A 25620-nucleotide genomic window follows, 5' to 3' on the forward strand; every position below is an offset into this window, starting at 1 on the left:
TTTATAACTTCCAACACTTCTCTTCAAGCAGTTCTGGAAGGAGGTGGGGGCAGGGACGGGGGCTTCCAATCTTTGGCCTCTTTGCTTCCGATTTTACTCAGCCTAAAAAAGGCAAGTAAGAGCGAGTCAAAGTGAGTGCAGATTTATAGAGGGCAGGCGTCAAGGGCGGGGCGGGGAACTTGAGAGGTGTCAGGCAAGTCCCCATTGCGGAGTAACTGGGTGCTGGTGACAGGGACTCGCTTGCTCGTGGCTACTCACGGACCCCAGACACCGTCTGGCCACCTGACTCGGGCCACACACCACAGAGGCCCCGCGGGCATCAGGCTTAGGCTCTATGGCCCGGGCATGAGCACCGGACAGGTTTCCGGGGACGCCCAGGCCCGGCACCCTGTGTCCCTCCCATGGCCTCCACACCTCAGCCAGAGCTGTGTCCCTGGGGGGTCTCTTCACACTCCACGTCCTGCAGCTCGATGACTTCGACCTTGGAGCTCCTCTCGCGGCGCACGCTGGATGGCACGTGGGGGTCTGCGAAGCACCCGGGGCCAGCCTGGGAACAGTCCTCGTGGCTGGGACACAGGCCTCCCCGGGCCGCGCGGCCAGGCGGGTGCACAGCCACTGTCACCGAGGCCGAGGCAGTCACCGTGGCGAAGGGCGGGCAGTAGCCGGGCGTGGGGTGCCGGTGTGGACGGGCGCTCCGGGGTCCTGGGCACGGTGGTCTCTCAGGAGGGGTCTCAAAGGCGTCTCTGCGCGGTTGGTACGGGGGTGGCCGCGAGCCTTCCCGGGGGGGCTCCCTCCGGGGCGGGGGGGGCCCTTCCTTCAGGGTGGACCACCTGCGGAGCAGAGGGGCGGGCAGGTCAGCACAGGCTGCGGCCGGCGCTTGGCTCAGCGCCCTGCGTCTTGGCTGGGCCCAGCCTGGCCACCCACACTGCCCCATCCCGGCTCCACCACCCCGCGCGGCCTCCCGCCCTCAGCGTCTCCCCCCGCGGCCTCGCCTGCGTGTTCTCTCGGGCTTCTCCCATGCGACCCCGCAGGTGGGCCGAGACAGGGCTGTGCGGCGAGTGCCTGGCAGGTGCCCTCTCAGCACCAAGCTCCTGCTCACAGGCAGAACCAGCGCCGCAGCCTCGGCAGCTCGCAGGGCAGCTGGGCTTTCGGGAAATCTGCTTTCTGGGTCTCTGAACAAAGCGCGGCGCGACACAGTGGCCGCATCCATCAAAGTACCGTGACCAACTTCAAAGGCATTCAGCCTGTACCTATTTCCAGGCTCCCGCTGGACAGGACAGGAATGGCACTGCCGCACAGCCGGCCCCTCGGGGGAGAGTGGGGCAGCAGGAGGAGGACACAGGTCCTTGCCCGGTCTTCCTCCCGCTCCTGGAAGGGGGCTTTGAACCAACAGCAGGCGTGCCCCCAACAACAGCAAGCACCTCAGGCCCTCCTCGGCCCCCACGTGCTCCAGACCCCACCCCGGCTGTGTCTCAGTCTCTGCCCCTCTCAGTTTCTAGAAGCAGCCGCCAGTCGTGGGCAGTAACAGTCAGGACAGAGCAGAAGGGACAGGAAGGAAACTCGCTTTTGCGGCAAGAGAAGGGTGGTATCTCCGAGGGGCTGGGGTAATAGTACAGAGGGCGGCTGACCTGGGTCCGATTCCTGGGACCCCACATAGTCCCCCAGCCCCACCAGAAGTGACTCCTGAGTACAGAGCCAGGCGTCGGCCCCGAATACTGCCAGTGTGGCCCAAATAACCAAAAAACAAAAAAGTAAAATGAAAAAAAGAAAGAGCACACTTGCGGATGCTGTTGTTCTGGGGATCTCTGCTTTCTCCTCAGCTCACTAGAGGACACCAGTCTCCCACCCAGAACAGACCCTGGCAGTGCCCCGGGCCTCTGGAGCTGCCCCCAACCAGCTGCCCACCCAGGCACTTACGGTGGAGCGGGCGAAGACAGGGTTCTCAGGGGCTTCTGCGGCCCCGCGGCGGGCCAGGCCCCGTGGCTCCTGCTGGGCCTGGTAGTGGCGCAGCTCCTCGCTGAGTCCCGACACCGTTGTCTGGGAGCTGTACTCCGAGTCTGAGGAGTCGGAGCCTGCGTGTGGGCAGCCCGGGGGCACAGCAAAGCGGACCACACTGGCGGCAGGCTCGGGGGACGGGGTCGGCAGCCGACTCAGCCCGCCGGCCGGGGATACCTGCGCAAGGAAGAACGTCAGCAGGCTCACTCGCTGCCCACACGGCACAGTGCCCCGGCACACCGTCACTGTTCTGGGGACCCGCCTCAGAACAGCAGGAGAGACTAGGTCTGTCTCACACCGGGGAAAGGGGCAGGTCCTCTTGGCCCCAGCCCAGGACGGGGGTATTTAACTGATACAGATCTGTGAGACCTTGGCCGTCATTCATGGGGCAAAAAAGAGGTCTCTACAGCCAGGGGCTGGGCTGGGGCGGAGACGGGTGGGTGGGGGCTCTCCATGTCTAACGCCACAGCATGGGCCCTGGAGAACCATCACAACTAGCCCCAGTGGTCTCAGACATCACCCAAAACAACCCTCCCCCAAACTCAACCCCTCTCCCCAAACACCCAAAACAATCCAGTGCTATCGCCCCCTCCCCCCACTATTAAATTTAAGAGGCTACAATGTCATAGTTATTACGTTACTGAAAAAGCAAATAATCCCAAGTGGACATATCTAAATGAAGAATGGTATCAGGAAAATAGTTTTCCGGGGATAGTGGTCTGAGCACTAAGCCTGTTGTCATCACTGACCTCAGGGTATGGCCCGAAGAAGGACAGGAGCACTGGAAGTAAAACCAGCCCATTGAGAACACCCAGGATCGTCAGGATGGCGAGGACAGCAAAGAAATACCTTAAAGACAAGCAGGGAACAAAGTTCATGGTCACACAAGTACAGGCAGCTCCCCATCCCGAGTGTAAGCTCTGCAGCCTGCATCACGGAGAGGCTGCACTAAACCCCACTTCAAATTCAGCACAAGATTAGATTTTTTTTTTAACCTTCTGACTTTGAGGACTACATTCCATCACCTAAAGTGTTAGTTCATAAAGAAAAGGCGGAAAAATTAGTTTGATAATTTGCTGAAATCTCAAAGCATGTCATGTTATTTATGAATGTGTTAACACAAACAGAAAAATATGGAATGCAGAGTGAATGGCTGAGCAGACTGAATGCACACACAATGCAAAGGGGCCCTGTTCTTGAAAACCCAGCAGAAGCAAACAAATGAAGTGAAGGGTGTAGAATTTAAACAATTTCGCCCAGGAGGAAAAGCAGCCCACTTCTGCAGGCAGCTAATCCACTGTGAAATGCTTCTGCATCTCAGCAGAAGCTCTAATTAAGTCTCCAGCCGATCAGGTAAGGCTTTCCCTGGGCTTTCATTAATCACAACTTTCTGCCTAGAATTCTGTGAGTTCCAGTTTTACCAAATAGCTCCAAATGCAACCTTTTTTTTAGAACACGGGAACCAGCTTTCTGGAGAAAAAAAAAGTGCTTCCCATTCTGTAGTTGCTGGGGCATTTTCAGGGGAGGGAGGGCCACAATGCAGGGGCTGCTCTGTGGGCCAATCTTTTGTTGAACAATTTAGCATCTCTGAATACTCTTGTTTTGCGTCAGCCAATTCAAACATAAAGGCCACAGCACCATGAAGAAGAGGAGAGTACACAAGTGGCCCTGCTTTCCCACCATTGAAGGCGAAGTCTGGGATCCTTCATGAATACCAAGGTGAACCTATGGGCCGACCCTCCACACAGCTGCTGAGAGCAGCGCTATGCAAGCAGGGCTTTGCTCCAGCAAATTCTATGGGGATTCTGCTGCAAATGCTGGGGCAGGAGCGGGCCCCAGAATGTCGAGAGAGGGAGGGTGACATATCGTTAATGGTCCTCTTAATCGTAAAACGGAACAGGCGCCGAATGCTGCCATGCCTATATATGTTTGGACATGAGATGAAAGGAGAGAGAATCCCTATAAAAATACAAATACCGCGCAGCTATTAGAAACATCAGAAACTCTGAGCTGCATTAGCAAAGCCCAAGCAGCAAATGTCTTGCTCTAATGTAAACTGCTGGAACTTTTGGTAGAGGCACAGAGCAGCAGCGGCATTAAGACATTTGCATCCCATCCATCTAACTGTAGCATAAACACACCAATTAGATTTCTGACGGCCCAGTGTATACAATGTCTGCTCATTTAGCTGACCCCAGAGAGGGCTTCGTCAGGTCAACCCCTCCGGCACTAGGAAACGAGGAGCCCTTCTAAGTGCTTGACATAAGAAGACTGATACGCCAGCGAGAGAACCGAGAGAACCGTCTCATGGACAGGAGGGAGGCCTGGGGGTCTGCTTTCCAGGCCCTGCCGCTCCCTGACTCACCCAGCATCATCCAGGAGGAGATGGGAGACCTCTGAGGTCCCCCTACACCCTGCACTTCTCAGGGTGTTCAACAGCTTGGGAACTACAGCTCCATAGGTCAGGAGATTCCTTGTGGGGGCAGCACATGGGCAACACAGCTAGGCAGAACTGCACTTAGGAGATGCGCTTGTGTTGAGTGAGAAATGGCACAAAAGAAACTCTTCAACATAAAACTCTCAGACCATACAGAAACAAGTACAATTGACCTGTAGAGGTCCAAACCAAAGTCAAGAGCTTCTAGTACAGGCCAGCCTCAAACTACGGCCGGATCTGGGGTACAGAGCTCTGCCTCAGGAAGATAAGAACACCCGCATAGGCGCACTCGCTGATGTGTCTGGGGGACCATGAGCTGTGGGAAATGCAGCAACTCCTGTGCCAGGAAAGCACGTGCAGGAGTTGGAGACCCTCACAAGGTTTGCGCACAGATCACAGCAGAGGCGCATGTGCCCGTTTCCGGACCCCCAGACTCAGCGAGCGGATTGCCACACTCACCCCGAAGGGCTCAGGCACCACGACACTGAGCTGCCCTGGGGCATGTCACAAGGTGGTGCATTTCAAAAATTGACAAAATTTTGTTTTGGGCTACACGCAGTCATGCCAGGGATGGCTCCCGGTAGACTCTGGGGACTGTCAGTGGTCGCTGGCAAGGCCCGTGTCCACCCTGCTTTACTGCTCTCCAGCTCCAGTCCGAACCAACCAACCAGCTTTGGTAGCCCGAAAGTGAGGGCCCCACCGTAGGCACTCTGGGAAAGTCTGTTCAGATGACCTCTCGACAGTGGTCATGGCAAACTGGCTTGGCGCTTCTTCAATTTGATTTCACTTTGCCATGACTCTAAATCTGACCTGATGATCCTGATGTCATTCCACACACTGCCTCACAAAACAGCTGTCACAACTCAGAGAAAGGTCCACAGAGCTATGGAGGCTATTTGGAGAAAATAAGTGTTTTCTGAGAATAGTAGTATCTTGCTTCCTTTTTTAAATTTTTTTTTAAAAAGTTTGGACTGGAGCTGGAGGGCAGTAAAGCAGGGTGGACACGGCCTTGCCAGCGACCACTGACGGTCCCCAGAGTCTACCGGGAGCCATCCCTGGGCATCACTGCGTGTAGCCCAAAACAAAATTTTGTCAATTTTTTTTTTTTTAAACTGGGCTGGGGCTCAAACCCAGGGCCTTGCACATGCGAGGGTAAGTGCTCAACTGAGTTACATCCCAGTGCTACCATCTTATTTTCAAAAGAAAAACTTGTTCGGGCTCGACTGATAGCACAGCAGGTAGGGCCTTGCACGTGGCTGACCTGGGTTCGATTCCCAGCATCCCATATGGTCCCCCGAGCACTGCCAGGAGTGGTTCCTGAGTGCAGAGCCAGGAGTAACCCTTAAGCATCACCGGGTGTGACCCCCCCCCAAAAAAAAAGAAGAAGAAAAACTTGTTCTCCTTTTATTATTCCTATATAGTCACATTTTTAGTTGAGTTTCCCAGAAACTGTTTGCCTTGAGATCCAAAGAGGAGTGTCCAGACCAGGGCTGAATTTTCAAAACATGACACAAAGAAAGTTAAAGGTTAAATGCTTCCTACATCTTAGTGGGAAATAGAATATTAAATGTGAGTACATTCTCTTTTCTTAGAATTATCTAGGCGAGACGATTTTAGTTACTGGTAAGCTCTCCTTTCTATAGTGCTGAAGTGTAAAATTGGGTCAATGAATGGAACCATGTTCATCTCTTCCCGGGGCAATTTCTAATCTGGGTATCTGGAACTGGCTGTGAAGTATCCGCTCGGCTGTACTTCCTTCCATCTTTTCCCTTCAAGATGGTCCCTAACACAAGCTGCAAAGAAAACCTCCAGAAGGGAAGTGACAGATGGTAGGAACAGCTTCACAACACATAGACCATGTCTATTTTATTTGTCAAGAATCTCTCAGTCACAGTGGGGGGGGAGGGGGGTTGGGGGGCGGGGTGGTCAAGCAGGAAGAGACATAAAACATGCTTCAGCATTATCAGGTGCAGCGGAAGACAGTCATGTACAAACAGGCGAGACGGGCTGTTGCCACCACTTTCCCGCTCCTCACCTGACAATGAAGTCAAACTCCGACCCCGCAAGCATCAGTACTCCGAGCAGAGTGGACACGGCCCCATCCAGGACGGGTGCGAACATGTGCTCCAAGGCGAGCACCGCCCTGCGGTTCTTGTCGCCGATGGCGGTCAGAAAGGCCTGTGGAGGAAGGGTGGGGGCGACTAAGCTGCTGGACATGAGGGCGGGTCTGGTGTCCACACCGTGAGTGACTTTTCCCCGCCTGTCCAGGGCTGAGAGCTTCCTGCCCAGCCACGGCCTGCAGCTCAGCTCATTGCCATGAGGCTGCGCCCGAGAGAAACCCTGGCACTGGGCATCAATGCCCATCTCAGCAGCAGCAGTGCTGGGTGAGGACGGTCGTCTCTGAAGGCAAAGTCAACATTTATACAGAAACGAGCAGAACGGTCCCTTCTTTCTCACTGCTGATCATTCTCCATGCTCTTCCCGACTAAAATGACCTCCCGCCAGCTCCCTGAGAAAGATCCAGGCCAGGGTTTTGCCTGATTTTTGTAATGGGCAAGGTTTTCTTCCAAATGAACTTTCTTAACTTGTGGCAGCACTCGTGCAACTTAGAGCTAACCTGTATTTCCTCATAATTACTCTGAGGCTAGAATTTCTTTCATTCTATTTCAAACATAATGCACTCATGAACAGTTCGAAACCAGAAAGGCATTACAAGAAAAATACAGAACTGTAAGTTGAAATCAAGTCTGTTCAAACTCTCTGAACTTATTTCCATGTTCTACACACCCTTAAAGCTCTTCTTTTTGTTTTGGGGGAGGCCCTCAGCAGTGCTCAGGGCCTACTCCTGGCTCTGTGCCCAGGGATCACTCCTGGTGAGGCTCAGGGGACCACATGGGGTACTGGAGAGTCAGCTGCATGCAAGGCAAATGTCCTTCCACTGTATTATCACTCTGGCCCAGTAACTTCCTTTCTTTGGACATTCACCTACAGGACAGAAGAGAATTGTGTCCTGAGAGAGGGCAGTGCTGCTACTGAGGATGCAGGGGCACTTCCCTGCACAGAGACAGATCAGGCCTGGAGTCCCTGAGATCCCAGAAGGCGGCCCTGTGTGAGCAGCAGGGGCATTCTTTGCTTCCAGACACTGCGGGGACAGTGGTTCTGTTCACAGCTGCCAGACACAGACACCTGAGCTTCCACTACAGTTCAACGGCTGTGTTCAGCACGCCCGTACACTCCTGTCTGCAACGCCATTGAAGATGTGGTTTCTTAAATACACAATCAGAAGATGACGGCATGGGGAGGCCTAGCTCTGAGGTGAAGCTGTCTTCTCTGCAGAAATGTTATTCGACTTTGAGTCTCAAATTTCTAGGATAGTGGGCACCTCCAGAAAAACAGAATCCCTCTCCTCCCAGCACCCTGGGGATAAGACATCGGGGAAACCAAATCAAAGGAGACTCTTTCAACGAGCTGCTTTTATCTTAACATTCCAGTGGGTGAGGCGAGGGAATGAGATCATTCTAATTCAATGTTATTCCCCAAACGCCTAAACTTACAATTCTTTGGAGGGACATGCTTGAGGGCCATGTTCCAGGTTCTGTGCTCAGGGGACCCTGTGGGCCGAGCTGACCACATGCAGGTGAGCGTCTGAGTCCCTGTACTCTCTCAAGTGCGAGTTTACACATCTCTGCTGCATTAAAATACCCTGGGAAGAATCTCCCCATGGAAGGAATACGAAACGCCAAGGCCAAAACTGGCCTCTGTGAAAATACGCTGCTTCCATGGCCCCAAGTCTAAGGATGATTAATGCCAGAGATGGCAAAAGCAAGGCAAAAATTCATCTGACCAGAGTCCAGTGCCAGGGTTTTAGCCAGCCAGGCTAAGCAGCAGGAGTGACTCAGCCAATGTACACTGAATGCTGCAATCACCCAAGAGCTCAAGCTCTGAGCACACTTCGATGGAACAGACTTCACACTACTAGGAGGCCTCCGCATCCAAGCCTCGATCAGTAGGTGCGCAGGCGGCCTTATCTCTGGACGTGACTCCTCGAAAGCTTAGCATTCTCCAGCAAAGCATTCACACGGGCAGGCAGAGACGGGGGAAAATTCTCAATGCAATGTGGGTTCGCACACTTCCTGCTGCCAGGGAGCCGGCCGGGAGGAGGGGCCAGAGCTAGGTGGGCGCAGATGAGGTCAGCTCTCAGGCACTGGCACCCGAGCCACAGGTGGAATGCAGTTGCCAATTCACTTCACCCAATGATTCCACCCTTCCCGAGCCTGTGAGCGTGGGCTCCGCTGATCCCTGCTTAATCACTGCAGCTTAAAACACTGAGTGTGTCCTGCTTCCAGACACCGCACGGTGTGTGTCAGAAGCACAGCACGTGAGTGCTGGCCACATGGCGCCGCTGTGCCTACACCCAGGGACACAGCAGCCGCCAGCTGTCTCACACTTCTGAGACTGGAAACAGAGTCTGGCCACGCCCAGAGAAGGGACACACCGTGCCTTGGTGAAGGGAAGCAGTAAGAAGGTCTCTATCCCAGAAGGAGGTGGCTCACTGCCTGGGCTGAGGCCCCTTACCAGCGCCACGTGCACAGTGAACTCCACGCCAATGCCCACGGAGGCCACGAGGATGACCACAGGGACCGCACTCAGCTTGATCCCGATGAGACCCATCATGCCGAAGAGCTCCACTGTCATCAGGGCCAGGACGGTCACCTTGAGGAAGACACACAGGGTGAGGCTTGGCACAAGAGCACCCCTGGTGAAGAGTATCAGGGCACAGAGAGCGCCAAACTTGACATTGGTGCTGAGGAACATGGGGATCCTAATGTAGTCTGGGCGCCCTGCCTTCCTGAGCTGACCACCCCCTGGTCATAGGAGGCTGGAGGCTGCAGTGGGCGGGTTTGTGTGGGGAGTTGACAGTGTCTCTAGAAGGCCAACTTCCCCCCAAACTCTCCCACCAGAACTGCTCACAAAGAATCTCCTAAGCACAAATTTCTCACTAGCCACAAATTAAAATCTAGTTAAAAAGAAGGTACTTTCTCTGGTTTTGGATCTTTAAAACCTAATAGCTTTTTCAAAGTCACCAGAACTAGAGAACGTGTCTAGAGAACTGAGCTGACATGTGAGTGGGGGCCCCTGGGGCCCTGTGAGTGGGCACTCTGGGTAAGGGTGTAGTGTTGGAACGATGCATGCATGGACACTCTGAGTAACAGTGTCGGAAATCAGAGCTGGTGTGACAGTACTTCGGGGAGCATGTTTGCCTTGCACATGGCTGACTAGGGTTCGATTCCCAGTACCCCTCCTGTATGGTTCCTGAGCTCTACCAGGAGTAGTTCCTGAGTGCAGAGCCATGAGCAGCCCTGAGCTTCTCCAGGTGTGGTCCGCCCCCCTCCCCGCCCCAAAAAAGTATTATCAATCCTGGGACCTCAACAAAAATGGTATAAGATAAATAAAACCTAATAGTTGGGGGTGAAAAACTCCTTAGTTGACTCTCCATCCTAAAGAAAGCCAAGGGCAGTGAGAGAGAGTTCTCTGACTGACAAGTGGCTTTGCTTTTGTTTGGAGCAGAGGGGCTGAGGGTGAATGGAAACAAGTTAAACTGGGATAGGGCTGAGTGGTCAGCCGACGCAGGTCAGGTTACAGCCCTCCACTCTGCAGAACCTGGCAGCAGCTGGAGTGGACAAAGTGAGCGGTTAAGCCCAAGGACAAGATTTTATTTGCCTTTCATCTGCCCTGTAAAAATCTGCTGGGAGCACGAAAACCTGTGCAGTGGACTTTAGAGTTCGCTGGGCTGAAGGAGGGCAAATACAATTAACCCCATAAACCTGACACAGATAGGCTGAAAGGAGAGTGAGCTTTCTGGAGGGCAGGGGAGCGGCAGTGCGGGCAAGGGAAGGGAAGCGCGATCGAGTTCCTTTGCTCTCTGTTAATAAGCTCATGAAAGACGGACAACATCCACTGCTTAAGGACCATGAAAGCGACTACAGACTAAACATTTACCTTCTACCGTGCGTGCTGCAGACCCACAGAGCCGAAACAAGACATGGGCTTTGTTTTTATAATTTTGGCATTTTGAAGGTTAGACCACAGTTCATGGAAGCTAAACACTGCCATGGTTTTAAGAAGCCTCTACGTAACACTTACTGCAAATCTGAGAGCATTCGATTTGGAGAAAGTCTGCCAACAATAGGTGAGCGGTACCAGTTTTTCATTTCCCCAAGAGCTAAAACATACACACACATACCACGCAAAGCCATTTCATCTGAACTATGCTGTCGAACCTCTCTATCCCTCCATTTAGAAGAACAATCTATGTATTGGGTCTGGGTTGCAGTCACAAATAACACCTGAATTAAAGTAGAATGGTTGTGCTTTGTGTGTTTGCATTTGATAAAAGCTCAGAGTGGTTATGGAATGTGTGCTTAAAACCTATCCTAGCGAAACTGTTGGAAACTGTAGGAGGGGAGCACAGGACTAGGCCATAAAAGCTTCCACCCCCCCCCCCCCCCCCCCACACACACACAGCCTTGCCACCTCAAGCAGAATAAATAGAGTATGGAGTGATGCAATCTATACCTCCTCCTGAGCCCAGACATAAACAAAACTTCCTGGCTACAGAGAGAGCTATGCTGAAAGGAATGTGACTTCCACAAAGACCCTCAGAGTAACTCACAATGATCCCAGCTGTCCAGGGGTTCAGGAGGAAGACAGCACAGACCAGGAACGTGCAGGCCAGCACCACGCTGATGGACAGCAGGAGCCAGTGGCGGAGGCCAATGTACTGTTCCCAGAAGAGGAAGGGATAGCCATTGGGGTAGCTGGACAGGCCCAGGCTCGTGTAGTTGTTGCAGATGGTCCGGACTTTCTCAATTGCTTCTACAAAGTCTGCGGTGTCGCGCAGGCCGTTGAGGTAGAAAGGGAACTGGGCGTACTCGATGGGCTCTGCGGCTGGGACTGGACAGAGAAGCAACAGGAAGAGGCCAGTTACGGGCTCCATGAGATAGTATAAACACAGATTTACAGACACAGTCCAGGCAGAGAAGAGAGCTTGTGGCCAAGTCCCACTGTGCCCACACCCGCTGCCTCCCACCCCACTTCTTAGCAAGCTCCGCAAGAATCCTTTGCTCCTGTGCTCCCTTCACTATCAATCCCCAACACTACGGATGATCATCTCTGGGTTTTTAAAATTTCAATCCGATTTTTAAAACTTAAGGGGCTCTTGGGGGTATTTCCAGGGGTGCCTAGGGGACCACGTGGGGCAGGGGATCAAGCCTCGCCCTCCCACATACAAGATGTTTTCCATGTGCTCAGACTGTCAGGTTATCTCTCCCCCGCCTCACTTACCTCCCCACTAACTTTTGCTTTTTGTGGTGCAGGGGATTAAACCCAGAACTCCAGCCACGTGCAGCACATGCTCCACCAGAGCTCCACTCCTGGCCCAGTTTTATAAAGCCAAACAATAATCAATCAGTCTTTCTTTCCTCTTTTTTAGGGGGAGAGAGACTCGTGCTTTGTAAATTTATTTAACCTTTGATTTTAGTCTGAGTCTAACCTTCTCCAAAGAATAAAATTTTGGGACGATTTTTTTTTCGGTTATTCTACAACTGGATTTCACTCACTTTTGAGAGCAAAGTAAGTCAAAAGTTGTGCTCTCTGAAGGAAACTGCTCAACTTTCCTATTCTTCTAGAGATCTAACACATTTAAATCTTCCACATCTCTTTAATGCAATGTTAAGCCTCAGCAGCAAGGGGAGAACCCTCATACAGCCGTTTAATTCCTGTGGCTGTGGGTTCCAGATCCTTCGGGGTCATCCGGGCGACATGCTAAACATGATTTGCCCTATTACAATCTCAACTATAAATTTTCGTTAAGACAAGTCTTGGCTGCTTGCCACAGGCCTGGGGTTTCGACAGAGAGAAGCACAACACACTTGCTCTCCAGCAGCTCCGCCTTCCTCTGCCCCGCATCTTCCAACTGGTCCAAACATCCCAATGAAAAGCCACGAATAACTAATGGAAATGCAGATTACATCCACACAGAACCACCTTTCAAAATCAGAGCTGAGAGGAGAAAGGAAGAGGACGCTGTTGTATACAGATTTGTCTACACCAGTTTAAACAGTTTTGACAGAGTACAGGTGCTTGGTAGTGTCTAGGAATGACCCAATTGCCAAAAAATTCCTTCAACGCCACAGCTGACAAAAACTAAGATAAACACATAATCCCTGGTAATAAAACTCTACAATAGTGAAAAAACACTCAACCTAGAAGCGTCCCCACCTTGCACAGGGAACAGCTGGCAATCGGCAGAGATGCCCAGGATACATCCCAGCCTTGACGCTACTGTCAAAGACAGGAGACTATTTCTCAGCACGGCAGAGAATGGGGCATTTTCCATTATAAGCCTCATCTGTCTCCGGGTGTTTTAAGCTAAAAGAAATCTATTCCTCTGTTTACATTTCTGAACTCTGGCTAGCTTCAGAAGTTGAGGGAAGTGGCCGAGTGAAGGACAGAGCAAGCGCCCTCTGGGCTGCGGGTCCGGGCAGGGTGGTACCTACTTCTCAGCCTGGTCTCTGGCATGTAGTCAGCCTTGTCGTGCACCCACTCCGGGCGGTGTGGCCGGATGTTGGCCTGGGAGGCGGCGTAGGCCACAGGGTCATTGCTGACCCATGCAGTCAGGTAGATGTAGAAAGCCGTGGGGTTAATGATGCCATTCGCGTCCACCAGGCGCTGCTTCGTCAACTACAAAATGGGAAAACAGGAGCTTTCAGAATCGAGGTTGGGGGCAACACCACTGCGAGAGAAAAGCACTTGCAACAAAGAATAGAGTTCCCACAGTTTGAAAATGCAGAAAAATCCCATCCGAGCACCTTTGTTCTCTTTCAAAATGCACGCATCAGAGGATGCAAAAACCAGTGTGTTTATAACACGGGGATTTGCAGATGGCCTGGGAATCAACTGAACCAATTAAAGCTGAATGCTAAGAGACAGTCTGCAGCCAAGGCAGAGAATGAACAATCTGGAGAAATATATTTATAGAAGGGGAAGGGGGAAAAACCTGGCAAGAATCCCCGTGCACGTCTGTGTGCAGTTAACCTCTGTTGTTAACACTGAAGGAAATGCCACCCGGTAAATGGAGGAGAGCTATAAAAATAAAACAACATCTGTATAAATTTTGCTAACACTAGCCTCCTATGACCTGTGGATTTGAAAAAAAAAAAAAAAACGTCTACTGCCAGAAAGTGGACGGAACCTGCGTGCCTGGATCTGCCTTTCTGGTTTCTGAGAGGGACAGTCACAGTCGGGATGCCTCTCCAGCACGAGGCTGGACACAATTTCTCTCTAAAGTAGGGTTCTGCATGTACACACACACACACACACACACACACACACACACACACACACACACAGTCTTCCTGTTTACTTTAGGCCTGGTTCCAACACTTTTGGTCTTTTTAAAATTTTTTTAAAAACACAATGAAAACAACAGTGATAACAATAAAGAGTGAAGAAAGAGACAGGAGGAGAATGAGAGAATAAACTTCAGGGATCTGGACTCAATTAATCTACAAGATACATAACACCTGTATGTCCCAAGCACCCTCGGAGTCCCCCAGCACACTCAGTCTCTGCTTCACCCTCCAAGGTGGGAGATGTTGCTCAGGGGTCCATGTAGGCATTGTCCTACCTGCTGCTCAGGCACCCCTCAGGCTGGCTCTGCTGCCCACATCCTTGTCACACCTGATGCCACCCACTTGTGGTCATTAAGCATCAAATTCATCCTCCATAACAGCTCAGAACTATGCATGTGGTAGAACTGTTGTTTGAAAAGCCAGCAAGAAGAGGAAAGGTGATACACAGAACTGCCAGGAAATTGTTAACATGACCAGTTTCTGCCCAGAGGTGAAGTAAGTGAGATACAGAGACAAAGAACAAATAGGCTTTTTCTTGGGTAAGACAGCAGCAGTATTGGAATTATTTGCTTGAACACACCAGAGGAAATCAGATGGAAGATTCTGGAATGCCAGTGCATGGTATACACGCATCTAGCTGGAAAATACAAGCATCAAAGAGAATCAGCTCACCCTGCCTAAGTCAGTGAGAAGAAGGGTGAATCTATTCTGACTCTGCACTGCTCCTTTCTGCCTGCCTGCTCGGGACAGAGACTCCCTGTCCTTTCCCTAATGCTGGGGTATGTGCCTCAAACCTTCCACCCATCCGGTGGCTTCTCCAATCCCCACACCCCCCATCTACCCCAAATTCTGCTCATTCTAGTAACGACTATCCAGTGCAGCCATTTCCCCTAGTTTGAGTATAATCAAGAACGTGAACATAATCAATTGATTTTGAAAGAAAGTACTATAACTCTGAGAAATATTGGAAGGAGCATCTGCTGCCTCCAGTGTACGTTGTTCTGGCAATTTCTCTGGAAAACTCAAGTTCACAGATGGGCAGAGAGAGGCCCTCTCTGGCCTGCTTGCAGTCCCATGATCACCTGGTGCCACCAACGGAACTGGAGATAACTGGGTGTTTCTACCACTGTGATGCCAGAGTGTGCCCAGAACCATCTGCCAAAGTCCAACTGTCCTCTGCACGGCTGAGTCCCCGGGGCCCTGCTCAGCACCCCAACCCCAGCGGCAGTGCCATGCAAGTACCTGGCTGGTGTCAATGGGCTTGTCACGGCTGCCGGTCTGCACCAGGAGCTTGTAGGCCAGGACCCCATCCTCTGATCCGTTTTTGTAATTGTTCGGCATAATTTTCCCCATTTCCCAGTCACTGTCGAATGCATCCTGAAGTCCTAAAAAAGGAAATAAGCATAATCCATTACTTTGAGCCAATGGCACCCAGTGGTCCTGAAGGGGTGTGTAGAGGGTGGCCCGCTCCACCTTGGGGGTCTGGACACCAACCAAACCCTCTGGGTTGTGCCTGGCTTCGGCTTGAAGGCCCAGTGATACTATTACGTCATCTTCATGAATGAATTAAAGGTTCCTAATAATCATTGTTTCAAAGTCAGCAAGGAGGAAAGAGCTTTTCAAAAACCACATAGGTTTCACTTTAGAAAAAAGAAAAAATGAAGGAGAAAATGAGGGACGGAGACAGCAGGAGCACTGACTGATGGTGAGAAATGCAATGTCCGTTAACCACTTCCTGCCCCAAGGCGTGCTACACCATCGCTTCTTCAAGGGACCAGGAACTCCACCGGGGATGCACACACACGTCTAAATTCCCAACTTCAAACAGCAACTCGGCTGCTTCTCCAGCCCAGGGTGAGTGAACGTGATTCTGTCAATTTGTTCCATCTGTTTGACTTGTGGAGCTAATACAAGCTGTGGGTTCAGCTGCCAGGTTGTGTAAAGATCACAGCCAACGCCTCTTCACTCCCGACTGTTCTCTTCCTCTCTGCCACCCTGCCACGGGCGAGGGCGGGCGAGGGCAGGAGCACGTGAGTGTGCCTGTATGTGCGGGGAAATACCTCACAGGGGAAATGCGGATCAGATTGAGAACAGGAAGGCACAGGCCAATACAAGGGGCTCTGTGAGAACAGATGACAAACCGCAAGCCTGGGGAGGGGAAGGAAAACGCTTTCTAGCTCTGGGGGGCTGGGCAAGCCAGCAGCCCACCACACACAGCTGTGCTTGGCCTCTGTAATCAAAACCATGGTCACAGCTGGAGAGGCTCGGGGGCCCTGCACTCTTCCCGCCGGCACCCCTGCTCCCCGCCCGGGCCCCCCCCCAGCACCTCCCAAGTAGAACCTGCAAGCTCCGAAGCTGGAGAAAGCGCTATTCTGAACAAGCTGGCTCAGGCCCGGTGAGAAACGGATGGTGGGTAAGAGGGAAAAAGGGGTGTTTCTTTCCTGACACGCGCTAAGCAGAGCCCTGTACCTCCCCGGCCCAAGGACAGCACTCCTGGGTCTGGAGTGGGGGTGGAGGAACAGAGCCCCTTTCTCTGCCTCCAAATCACACCACCCACTGCTGCAGGCACTATTTTTGTCCCAATCACCCAGCTGAGGATGGGGACCTCGACAGCGCTGGCTTCGCACGCTGGCCACTGCTCTGTGGGAAGCACGCGCAGAGTGAGCGGCAGCCAACGGATGGGGCTTTATTTTAGCACCTGAGGTTTTCTCCCTTCTGCTTTTGGAAAAAACAAGAAGTTTCCCTCGCCGCTGCCTGCCCCGAGACCCCCCACATTCCACTCCACGCCGGCACATCTGTCACTGACTGGCCGCTCCTCTCGTCCCTTCCTTCCACGCAGCTAGTGCTCAGGGGCTGTCCCACCTGGCACTGCCCTGGGGTGCCCAGGAGGGTCCAGACAGCAGGTGAGGGGCACTCGACCCACGCCCGGGCAGCTGGGTCACGAGGTGCGGATCACCCTGGACACCCCAGCGCCGAAGGAGGAGGCAGCTCAGCCCCACTGTGCCAGCACTGGAGAGATGGGCAAAGTCCAGGCAAGGGGCCTGCGGGGTCACTCGGGTCAGTGTGCATCAGCTGTATCTGGCCTGCTAACTTGGCTCCCTAATCTCATGCTGTGCTCCCACCTCCAATGTTCACTTGATTTTCACTGTGACCCCGCCCCCAGTTTACTTGATTTTCACTGTGATTTCCAGCCCCCCCCCCCCCCCCCCCCCCAACAACCCTGGGGCACGCACAGGGCTGTCTGGTGCCCAGTCTGGAAATACTGCCATGGACACAGAAGAGGAAGAACCAATCTGGGAGTCCATCACACTGGCTGTTTCATTTGACTGGTCACTGCGCTGGTCAAGTAAACACCACGTCTCACTTGCTCTGCTGGGGTTGAAGGGATGGGAGTCGGTCACTGACTTTAAGGAAATATTAAGTCCTTTCATAACTGGCACTTCTTTGCTTTCTGATAAATTCCAAGAAATCTAAGTAAAAGTGCTGGTCTAAGCTGGACACAGAAGAAGGGACAGACCAGGCTTTGTCCCCTGGAGTCTGACACCTGCACACCACAGAAAGGACAGTGGCAATGAGATGGAGCAAAACACACACACCTTAGCCAAAACTTTTCTGATTTAAAATATTTACTAAAGTTATTTTCTAGTGAAAGGCTGTGAGCTAATCATCATGATACTTGTTTTCTCTTAGATAAAGGGCCTTAAAAAGAATGTGAATCTGTTTCAGTTGCGCAATTCAGAGTGAAATATAAACAAGCTCCATTTGTATATGACACAGTTGTATCTGGAACTTCACCTTATCTGTGTACATGTTCCAAGATGACAATTTTCAATTCTAAATATTTTGATGAACTAAAAAGGCCAAAACGGATAGTTGGGCTGACATGAATGGAATTAGCATTCAAAACCAAGGAAGGTTCTGTGCAGCCACTTAGAAACCACACAGAGTGCTCTGAAGGAGCAACTGAACTTCCAAGCAAGAAATGCTCAAAGACAAATCAACCACTCAATAGCCTGAGGAATGTCCAGGCAGTGCAGACCCCTCTGGCCAGCCTGGGCTGCAGGCTCTGCTAAGCCCTCTAGGGCAGAAGCTGCTCTTGGTCTGGGATCCCACTCAGGGGACTGCTCTCAGCTGATCTAGGTGGGTGTGATTCACTCAGCAACCCAAACAGATTCACACGCGAGCCCAACTGCTTTAGGTCCTTCAAGGCCTGAAAGCATAGGAATAATTTATAATTTCCTATAAAAGGTCTAGCCTCGCCTCTGCCCGGAGACAAAGACCCTCTGCCCCTCCCCAAGCTGGGCCTAACAGGCCAAACTGAGCAGCCAAAGGAATGGCTGGAGACACTGGAATCACCCTACAATGACCCTCCTTTGCTTGGTCACTGGAGGCACTGCAGATCTTTGTCATTTCAGGCAAGTTATTTGCATGTCTTTGGCCAAGGGGGGAAAATGAAAAGCAAGGAATCTCTCAACGGTCTAGTCTTCTTTTGACTCATTATCTGAAAACCACTGCTTCACCAACGACTGTAGAAAATCTAATCTGGAGCAAATTGAAGTGGATCTCAGGAGCATGTTTGAAAAAAAAATAGTATTAAAGACATATTGCTCTTTGCCTTCTTCAAAAAAAAATAAAGACAGAGAGAGAGAGGTAAAAATTTGGTATGTAAGCATGAATGAAACTCTTGGAGCATGAACCCAGGCCAGAAACTACTGAACAATTTTCTGTTTCATGTGAACTCACTGGGAAATGGAGTGTTTCCTCCTTATGTAAAGTATATTGATTCAAGACCAAAAAAAGAACACTTGAATCTGTATTTAAACAAACCTAATTGAGAAATTAAGATAATGATTATCCAAATGATTGGATAACTCAAGCCAAAAATGTTGGGTCCATAATTATTTGGTGGAGTCCCATTTAAAAGTGGAAGCATTTTTGCTTGAATTGAGCAAATAATTATCTCGATTCTCCACTTCACCGAACAGATGTCTTTGGAATCACCAAATGCATCCATATTCAGTCAGCACAGTTTAGTGCACACTTAGAAATCCATACTCCCCACCAACAATCATGTTCTAGGAAAAGCTTCTCAGAGCAAGCTATGAGCCATGGAAGGTGTTCTAAAGCAGGATTTCACTGTTTCTGTGATGAGATGAGGCATTTATAAGTTTCCTTCGTAGGTAAAATCAAAAGGGATTCAAAGTATGGAATTTTAAGGTATATTTACAGATCAAGACAAAAATACACTAGGGAAGCAGGCTGTGACTTGCTGATGAGCTGGCCTGGAAACTTCATCCACGCAGCACCCTGACCTGCTTCCAAACCAGGCCTCAGGATGAGAAGCACTGGCCCCAGCTCAGGGTCACCCACTCTGACCTTCGCACCAGGTCCTTGATCCCCTGCTTCACCTGTTCAATAGTTCTACAGGTAAAAGTCAGCTTTGGGAAGTTTCCCCAGAGAAAACACAAGGGAAGAATTTTGGGTGACCTTCTGAAGTCAGTGACACACACCAGTGTTCCTGCAACCTGGGGCTCCACCTGAGTCTCCCTGTTGATGCAGGGTGGGGGCTCAGCAGAGGGAACACAGGCAGCTCGCGGGCGGAGGTGAGCGTACCGGGCAGCGCCTTACCCTGAAGCCAGTCCCGGAAGTAGTGCAGCCACATCTTGGGGAGCTGCTGGTTCTCCTCCAGCATGACGTACTTCACGCCGCTGAAGCTCTGGTGGAGGTCATAGAGCAGGTGCTGGCTGTTTGGGTAATCGGCTTTCTGGGTGACGATATACATGTTGTAGAAAGAAAAGTACTTGAACTGTGCAGCAATAAAATCATATTCTCGGGTCTCTCGGGGCACGATGTCCGTGAGGTCCAGCCCATCACGCACTCGGGTGGTTCCATAAAGGCTGACGCCCAGCAAGCCCAGGAAAAGGAAGATCACCACCACCTGCAACAAAGGGAGAGGCCCGCGTGAGACCGGGAGAAACACCTGCTTCACACCTGGCCAACACTGCACAGGGACCAGTGGCTCTCAACTTCGGAGCTCTTCTGTGGACCGGCACCAGCCCGCAAACTGGAAATGCCAGGAACCGCCCCAGGGGAAGAAGCTTGAGACCAGAGTCCTCGCCTCCTCTTTCCTTAAAGAGTTTCGGAGTGAAGAGTTGACCTGAACCGAGAAGCAGCCACCCCTCCCACAGAAGCCCTCCCCTCGGCTGGCCCCCAGCCGCTTACCTTGGCTTTGGGTTTCAGGAGGAAAGGGGCGTAGTGCTTCTCGGCGAAGGAGGACAGCGTCCACTTGGTACAGGGTGGCTCCAGGCAGTGCAGGCCAGCGTCTGAGCACTGGGACAGCAGGTCCCGGGTGGAGCTAGTGCTCTCGGGGCTCTGGCAGCTGAGGGGGTCCTGTGTGAGGGCAACGGGCTGCACGGAGATCTCGGAGCGAGGCTCGGCCGTGGTGTAGTACACGTGTGTGCGTGGGTCATACTCGGTGCGCAGCTGCACCGTTGACTGCATGGTGATCTGCGTCTCGTGGGCGAAGCTGTGGCTGCTGTAGGGTGGCGGGGGCGGGAAGCAGGCATTCTCCTGCGGCTCCACCTGGATCACCCTGTTCACGCAGGGGCTGCAGAGGGGGGAGGAGACGCTGTGACACTCAAGTGGGGAGCCAAGCCCACGTCCGGGAAGCAGCTTGACTTCTGACAGTGTAAAATGAGAAGCCCCATGCGGAGCATCTGACTTGGGTCGCAGACCAACAGGGATAGGTCAATGGAGGCTGGTGGGTGGCAGACCCGAGTCTGCCTGGCAAACAGTGAAGTGGGTGGAGGCCTCCTGGCTAATCTCGCTGAGCCTGCAGCTTCCCTGCGGCGCTGGCGGGAGAGGGGCCAGTGGGCTGGGCCAGGAAAGCTCTCACTGGGGAGAGGAGCCATGTGGCTCCAGCGTCAGCCCTGGTGCCCCCTTCCCCGACCGCCAGCACATGCTGCATTCCCTCCTAAGAGAGCACAGGCTCGGATTCCCAAGGCCCCCAATCTGCATGCACTCAGTGAATAGCGGCCGCTGCAGCCAGAAACACACCTTGTGAAACAGCAGAAAATATCCAGCCTTCTGTCCTCGCGCCGATACAGGTCCATGCTGAGAATGGCAGGGAAGATGAGCAGGACCATAGCAAAGTTGAACACCACGACCACAGCTGCCTGGGAGCAGAAAGGGAAAGGAAAGCTGATGTCACTACACACTGCGGCAGTCAGAGTCTACCTGGAGAAAACAAGGTGCTTGCGAATGGCGTCTTTCCTCTCCTACAGAGACCCCAGCCTGAGTTATGCTGAAGGTCGCCTGTTACTTTGCTGCTTTCAGCGCTGAGACCCTCTGGCCAGACAGAGGAGGTCCCCTCAACCTGACCCTTTCCACCTCCGATCATTCCACGAACCCAGAGCAGCTTCAACTACCATCTTACCAGTGACAGACTTAAACCAAACCGACAAAGTCAGACACACCGGAGGGGTTTAAATGCAAAACAGAAAGGGACATTTCCCTCTCAACATTTCTAAGAGTTCATGCAACACTGAGAGGGTTTATATGTGAAAGGACCGATTATATCCAAATGTCACCTTTCAAACATGAAATAAAATTTCAAACACGTCCCCCGAGGTTTTTAATTGGCACATTCCAAGCGGCCCTGGAGCGAGCTGTGGCGCGCAGCTTCGAGCACCAGAGGTCAAGGAGAGTTAAGCAGAAAGAAATTCTTGTGTGTGATTATAGTATGCAGAATAAATAAGTACAGATTCAAAAGTCACTCTATAACCTAGAATAAACACGGGGCTAAATGCTGCAGTGTCTTGGCAAATCTCCCATTGACCTAGTAAAAATTACACAATTGGGCTGTTAATAGGAAAAAGTCAACAGAGGACAGCTGAAGGGCTGTCGGCTCCGGGAGCAGCGAGAAGCCGGGCAACGACAAGGAGACGAGCAGAATGCAAAGGAACCAAGGAAGCGGCCCAGCATTTTCCGAAAACTACAAATCTCTGAGGAGTTTCTCAAGGAACTACCAAGACTGAAACCTCTGTCCCTGGGTCGAGGCTGCTGCTGGCCCGGCCCGTGCCCAGGGTTCTGTCACGATGGCCCGGCGGGACCAGGTTTGAGAGCAATGTCTTTCTACTGTGAATGTCCAAGGAGGCTTTGAAACCCAAACTAGCCACGCGCCTCCTCAAAGCCCCCTAACTCCTGTGCCTGGAGGCACGCCCTGTGTATAACTCTACGAGAGTCCATCACACATACACATCCTCGAAATACTGTGATAAGGCTATTGGTTCATGCGGCTAGGTATGCAGCTCAGAGACAGCTTGTTCACCCACAGGAGGCCACCGGCTCTGTCCTCAGCATCACACACACACACACACACACACACACACACACACACACACACGCATGCACGCACCCGCAGAGTGGCTGAAGGGCTCTGGGAAGTGAACATGTGTTCACAGATGAGTGAGATGCGTGCTTGGGCACAGTGGTGGATGAGTGAGGGGCCAGTCAGGGAGCAAACAGACATGTGTGAAGGAGTCCAGGTCAGCATGGCGGCTCACGGCTCCGGGGTTTCTGATTCTGTGGGGCAGGGCAGAGAGCACGAGGGGTCTGACCCATCCCTAGCCCAGACACACGGCAGTGCTGCCCCTGAGAGTGACCACACCTGCCCGTAGCCACCAGGAAGAGAATCCAGGCCAGTGGCGACCCGGGAGCTCCCACTGGGTCTGGCTGCCTCCTGAATGGGATCCTGAGTAGATCAGAAGGCCTGGCCAGCCAGCAGGCACCCTGGGAACACAGACGGAGCACACACCCCTGACCCCTGGAAATGAACTAGAGGTGGAGAGCACACGCGGAGCACACACCCCTCACCCCCGGAAACTAATGGTGGGGAGGGGGGTCATGCCCATTTTTTTTTTCTACTCATGTTCACATGCAGAGAGCTCTGGGCCCACCTCAGCAAACCACCTCTCTCCATTCCAGAGAACAATGGAGAATAAAAGACACCGCTGGGCCCGCTGGTTTCTGGGCACAGTTGTGATCTGTCCATAGCATGGAAGGACAGAGTCTGCCGCCTGTGCACAGAAGAAAACAGGGGAGGTTTGGTGACTTTCCTGGAGGGAATGACAGAAGAACCCCATGGCAGCTCCCCACCCCGAACACTCAACAGGGAGAACACTTTCTAACAAGAGATGAACAGAATCTCAATGCCAAAGAGCATTAACACAGGAAAAACAGACAGCAAGGAGTTCTCAGGAAGGAAGAGGAGGTGCCCTGAACACGACTGAGTCTGCTACAGGTTGCAGTGAGCACACTGTCGAGAAGGCTTGAGGACTCGGGGAAACACCCTCCCCTCCCTGCTGAGACCCTGCCCCGGGCAGCCCTGACCAACTGTCCAGCAAAGCCACAGTGGAGAGGTCACTGAGACTGCAGGGGCAGTGCCACTACTTTCTGGCTCAGACATGATATTTGCACCTATGGACCCTGACAGGGACATCTACGAGCATGTCTTTAGGGGGAGATTCTATTCATTTTGTTTATATTACAAAATTGCCCCAGGTTTCACAGGGAAAAAAATTCCTTACGGGGGGGGGGGGGGGCGGGGGGAAATGAACAGAACCACCTCTTTAGAGGATTAAAATAAGTAACATCTGATTTCTGGAGACAAAGATGAGTGCCCAGAGTCAGAACTTACTTGAGCTCATGAACAGAGAGGGAAGTTACCCAATGGTTACCTCAAATGTCAAAAAACAGAAAGGGGGATGGTATGAAGTTGCTGGTGGGTATTCCAGAAATGCCCAGAGTACTAGGCTCTTTTCTGTTACATTTCATTCCTCTTTTCTCTTGCCAAGAAAAGGAGGCTGGTTACAGGAGGCCGTTCTTTTTCCATAAGTGGCACTTCTGGAACCTGCAATTGTCTAAGGGACTACCCCAGGTCTGGGGACAGAACTACAAACAGTACTTGTTGCATCTCATTATGGTGCTTACCTTGAAAGAACACAGTGCACTGGATTTTCTAAAAGGCGAAAGAAAAATTCATGGAGCTTTTCAGACCACCACACCATAGGATATCATTAAAGAAGAGTATGCCTTGATGAATCATCAACCAGTGTGTACTGAGAGAGGAGAGGAGAGAATGAGAAAGGGACAATCAAAGGACGACTGTGAGGCCGAGCAGATTGACAGAGGGGAAAAAAAGCAAGCAGGAAAGGTGACATGGGTGGCCCACTGGCCAGCCTCGGGAGGGGGTGTCTGTCGTGCAGCCCGAAGACAGTAGGGGCTGGCCACCTGGGGAGGGGGCCTCCAACTCCCAGTGCCCACCACTGCGGCGTCCCCAAGCTCTGAGTCATGAAGGTACGATGCCCACTACTTTCTGACACTGTGTGGCATGCTACACAGAATAAGTCCCCCTAGCGGAGTAGGGCCATAGGTCGCTCAGGCATTTATCTATATTTAGGAGAGTCAAATTCAAACACAAAGACTGGAAAAAAGTTAAAACACTGAAAAAATATAAACTTCAGAAATCTGTTCTAATGCCGGCCCCATAGGTTGGCTGTCAATTTAAACAGTTTAGGAAGTACACCAAAAGCCTTTTCCTTTAAACACAAGTTGCCTCACGGATTATACATCATCATGGTGTAAGAGAAAGGGGGAAGCTTATGCTCCTTCGATATTACTTCGCAACAGCCGAAGTCTTAAAACTTGAATTCACTAACAAACTTCCTAAAAATCCTCAATTGTTTCAGGTCTGAGGAACTGACTCCAGCCCTGGCGCCTTCTGGACTCCTGAGCGCCAGTGGTACGGAGGCACGGAGAACCTTTCCTGCCTGCCACAGCTCCCAGCGCTGTACTCCTCCTGCAGAGGCGGGCAATTGTCCAGAAAAACCTCTAGATGGGGTCCAGGAGAATCCTGACTTTCTGAGTATCCTGAAAGGACTGAAAGCCAAGAGCCCGTGGAGCGTGGAGACATGGCAGGGGCCGCGGCCATGGAGGTCCCATCCCAGAACCCCTTTGGGCTAGTGCGTGTGGACACTGTCTTGTCCAACACTTCAGCACTCCGCTCACACACTCACCGGCGCGACCCATCTGCATTAGGTGGGGCATTCAGGTGATTCTCGGGCAGGAGGAACAGCTAGCAGGGAGAGAAACAAGAACCAAAGCGAGCTGCGTGCACACTTAGGACAGCCAGGAAGCTGGCCGGGTCCCGTCGATGGCATACCGTAGGAGGGTGTTGGCTGCATTAATGCTTACTGGGGTTCAGGAGGGCCATTTTAGTCTGACTATAAAGGAAGAGGCAACTCCATAAGGCAAAAGGCTTTGGAACACACAAGTTCACAGATATCTGGGCAGTTCGGTTTGGAAGGGTGGGGGGGGGGGTAAGAAACCAAAAAAAAAAAATTGTTTCTTTCTTTTTTTTTTAAGCAAGAGAATATTAAGGTCACTGACCGCAGAGGTACCACCTGGAAGAAATCCAAAGTCAGGCATGCAAACACACTTACAGGCAGCAGAATCAAAACCAAACACAACTGCGCCCAAAAACAGAGGGGGAGTCCTCATGCCAACTCGGGCCTCTGGCCCAACACTCACCTGCAGGGAGAAGGCCCGGAGCGCGGGGATGGGGATGAGCGCGGCCATGAAGAAGGCGGTGACGTTGCTGATGGATGTGAGTGCCACACTGGCGCCTGTGCGCTTCAGACACTCTCCAGTTCTGTCCTGGGGATGAGGAATGAGAAATGACCATGCTAAGAGTGGTGCACAGTGCACCTTCAGTCA

General features: G+C 52.0%; 1 protein-coding gene across 1 annotated transcript; it reads right to left on the reverse strand.

The window, feature by feature from the left end:
• Window positions 1-415: 415 nt before the first annotated feature.
• LOC130034983 (protein patched homolog 1-like) lies at window positions 416-25538 on the reverse strand. The gene is made up of 14 exons (XM_056126476.1): window positions 25435-25538; window positions 23836-23863; window positions 20902-21020; window positions 20068-20452; window positions 19474-19783; window positions 15088-15230; window positions 12991-13174; window positions 11106-11386; window positions 9008-9145; window positions 6468-6610; window positions 2745-2844; window positions 1918-2172; window positions 775-830; window positions 416-716 (listed from the first exon to the last, which is right to left on the reverse strand). Exons 3-14 carry the CDS (start codon window positions 20988-20990, stop codon window positions 416-418), a joined length of 2385 nt encoding a protein of 794 aa, XP_055982451.1. The 5' UTR covers window positions 20991-21020; window positions 23836-23863; window positions 25435-25538.
• Window positions 25539-25620: the final 82 nt, after the last annotated feature.

Source organism: Sorex fumeus, unplaced genomic scaffold, assembly GCF_029834395.1.
Source record: "Sorex fumeus unplaced genomic scaffold, SorFum_2.1 ptg000063l, whole genome shotgun sequence".
Lineage (NCBI taxonomy): Eukaryota > Metazoa > Chordata > Mammalia > Eulipotyphla > Soricidae > Sorex > Sorex fumeus.

Bases quoted from the DNA above. Each gene is read 5' to 3' on its own strand.
- LOC130034983 (XM_056126476.1), bottom strand. From the start codon at position 20,990: ATGGTCCTGCTCATCTTCCCTGCCATTCTCAGCATGGACCTGTATCGG. The intron at 15,231-19,473 runs GTAAGGCGCTGC...TTCCTTTTTTAG, and splicing joins CTTCCGGGACTGGCTTCAGG to GACTTCAGGATGCATTCGAC. The intron at 717-774 runs GCTCGCGGCCAC...CCCTCCTGAGAG, and splicing joins GAGGGAGCCCCCCCGGGAAG to ACCACCGTGCCCAGGACCCC.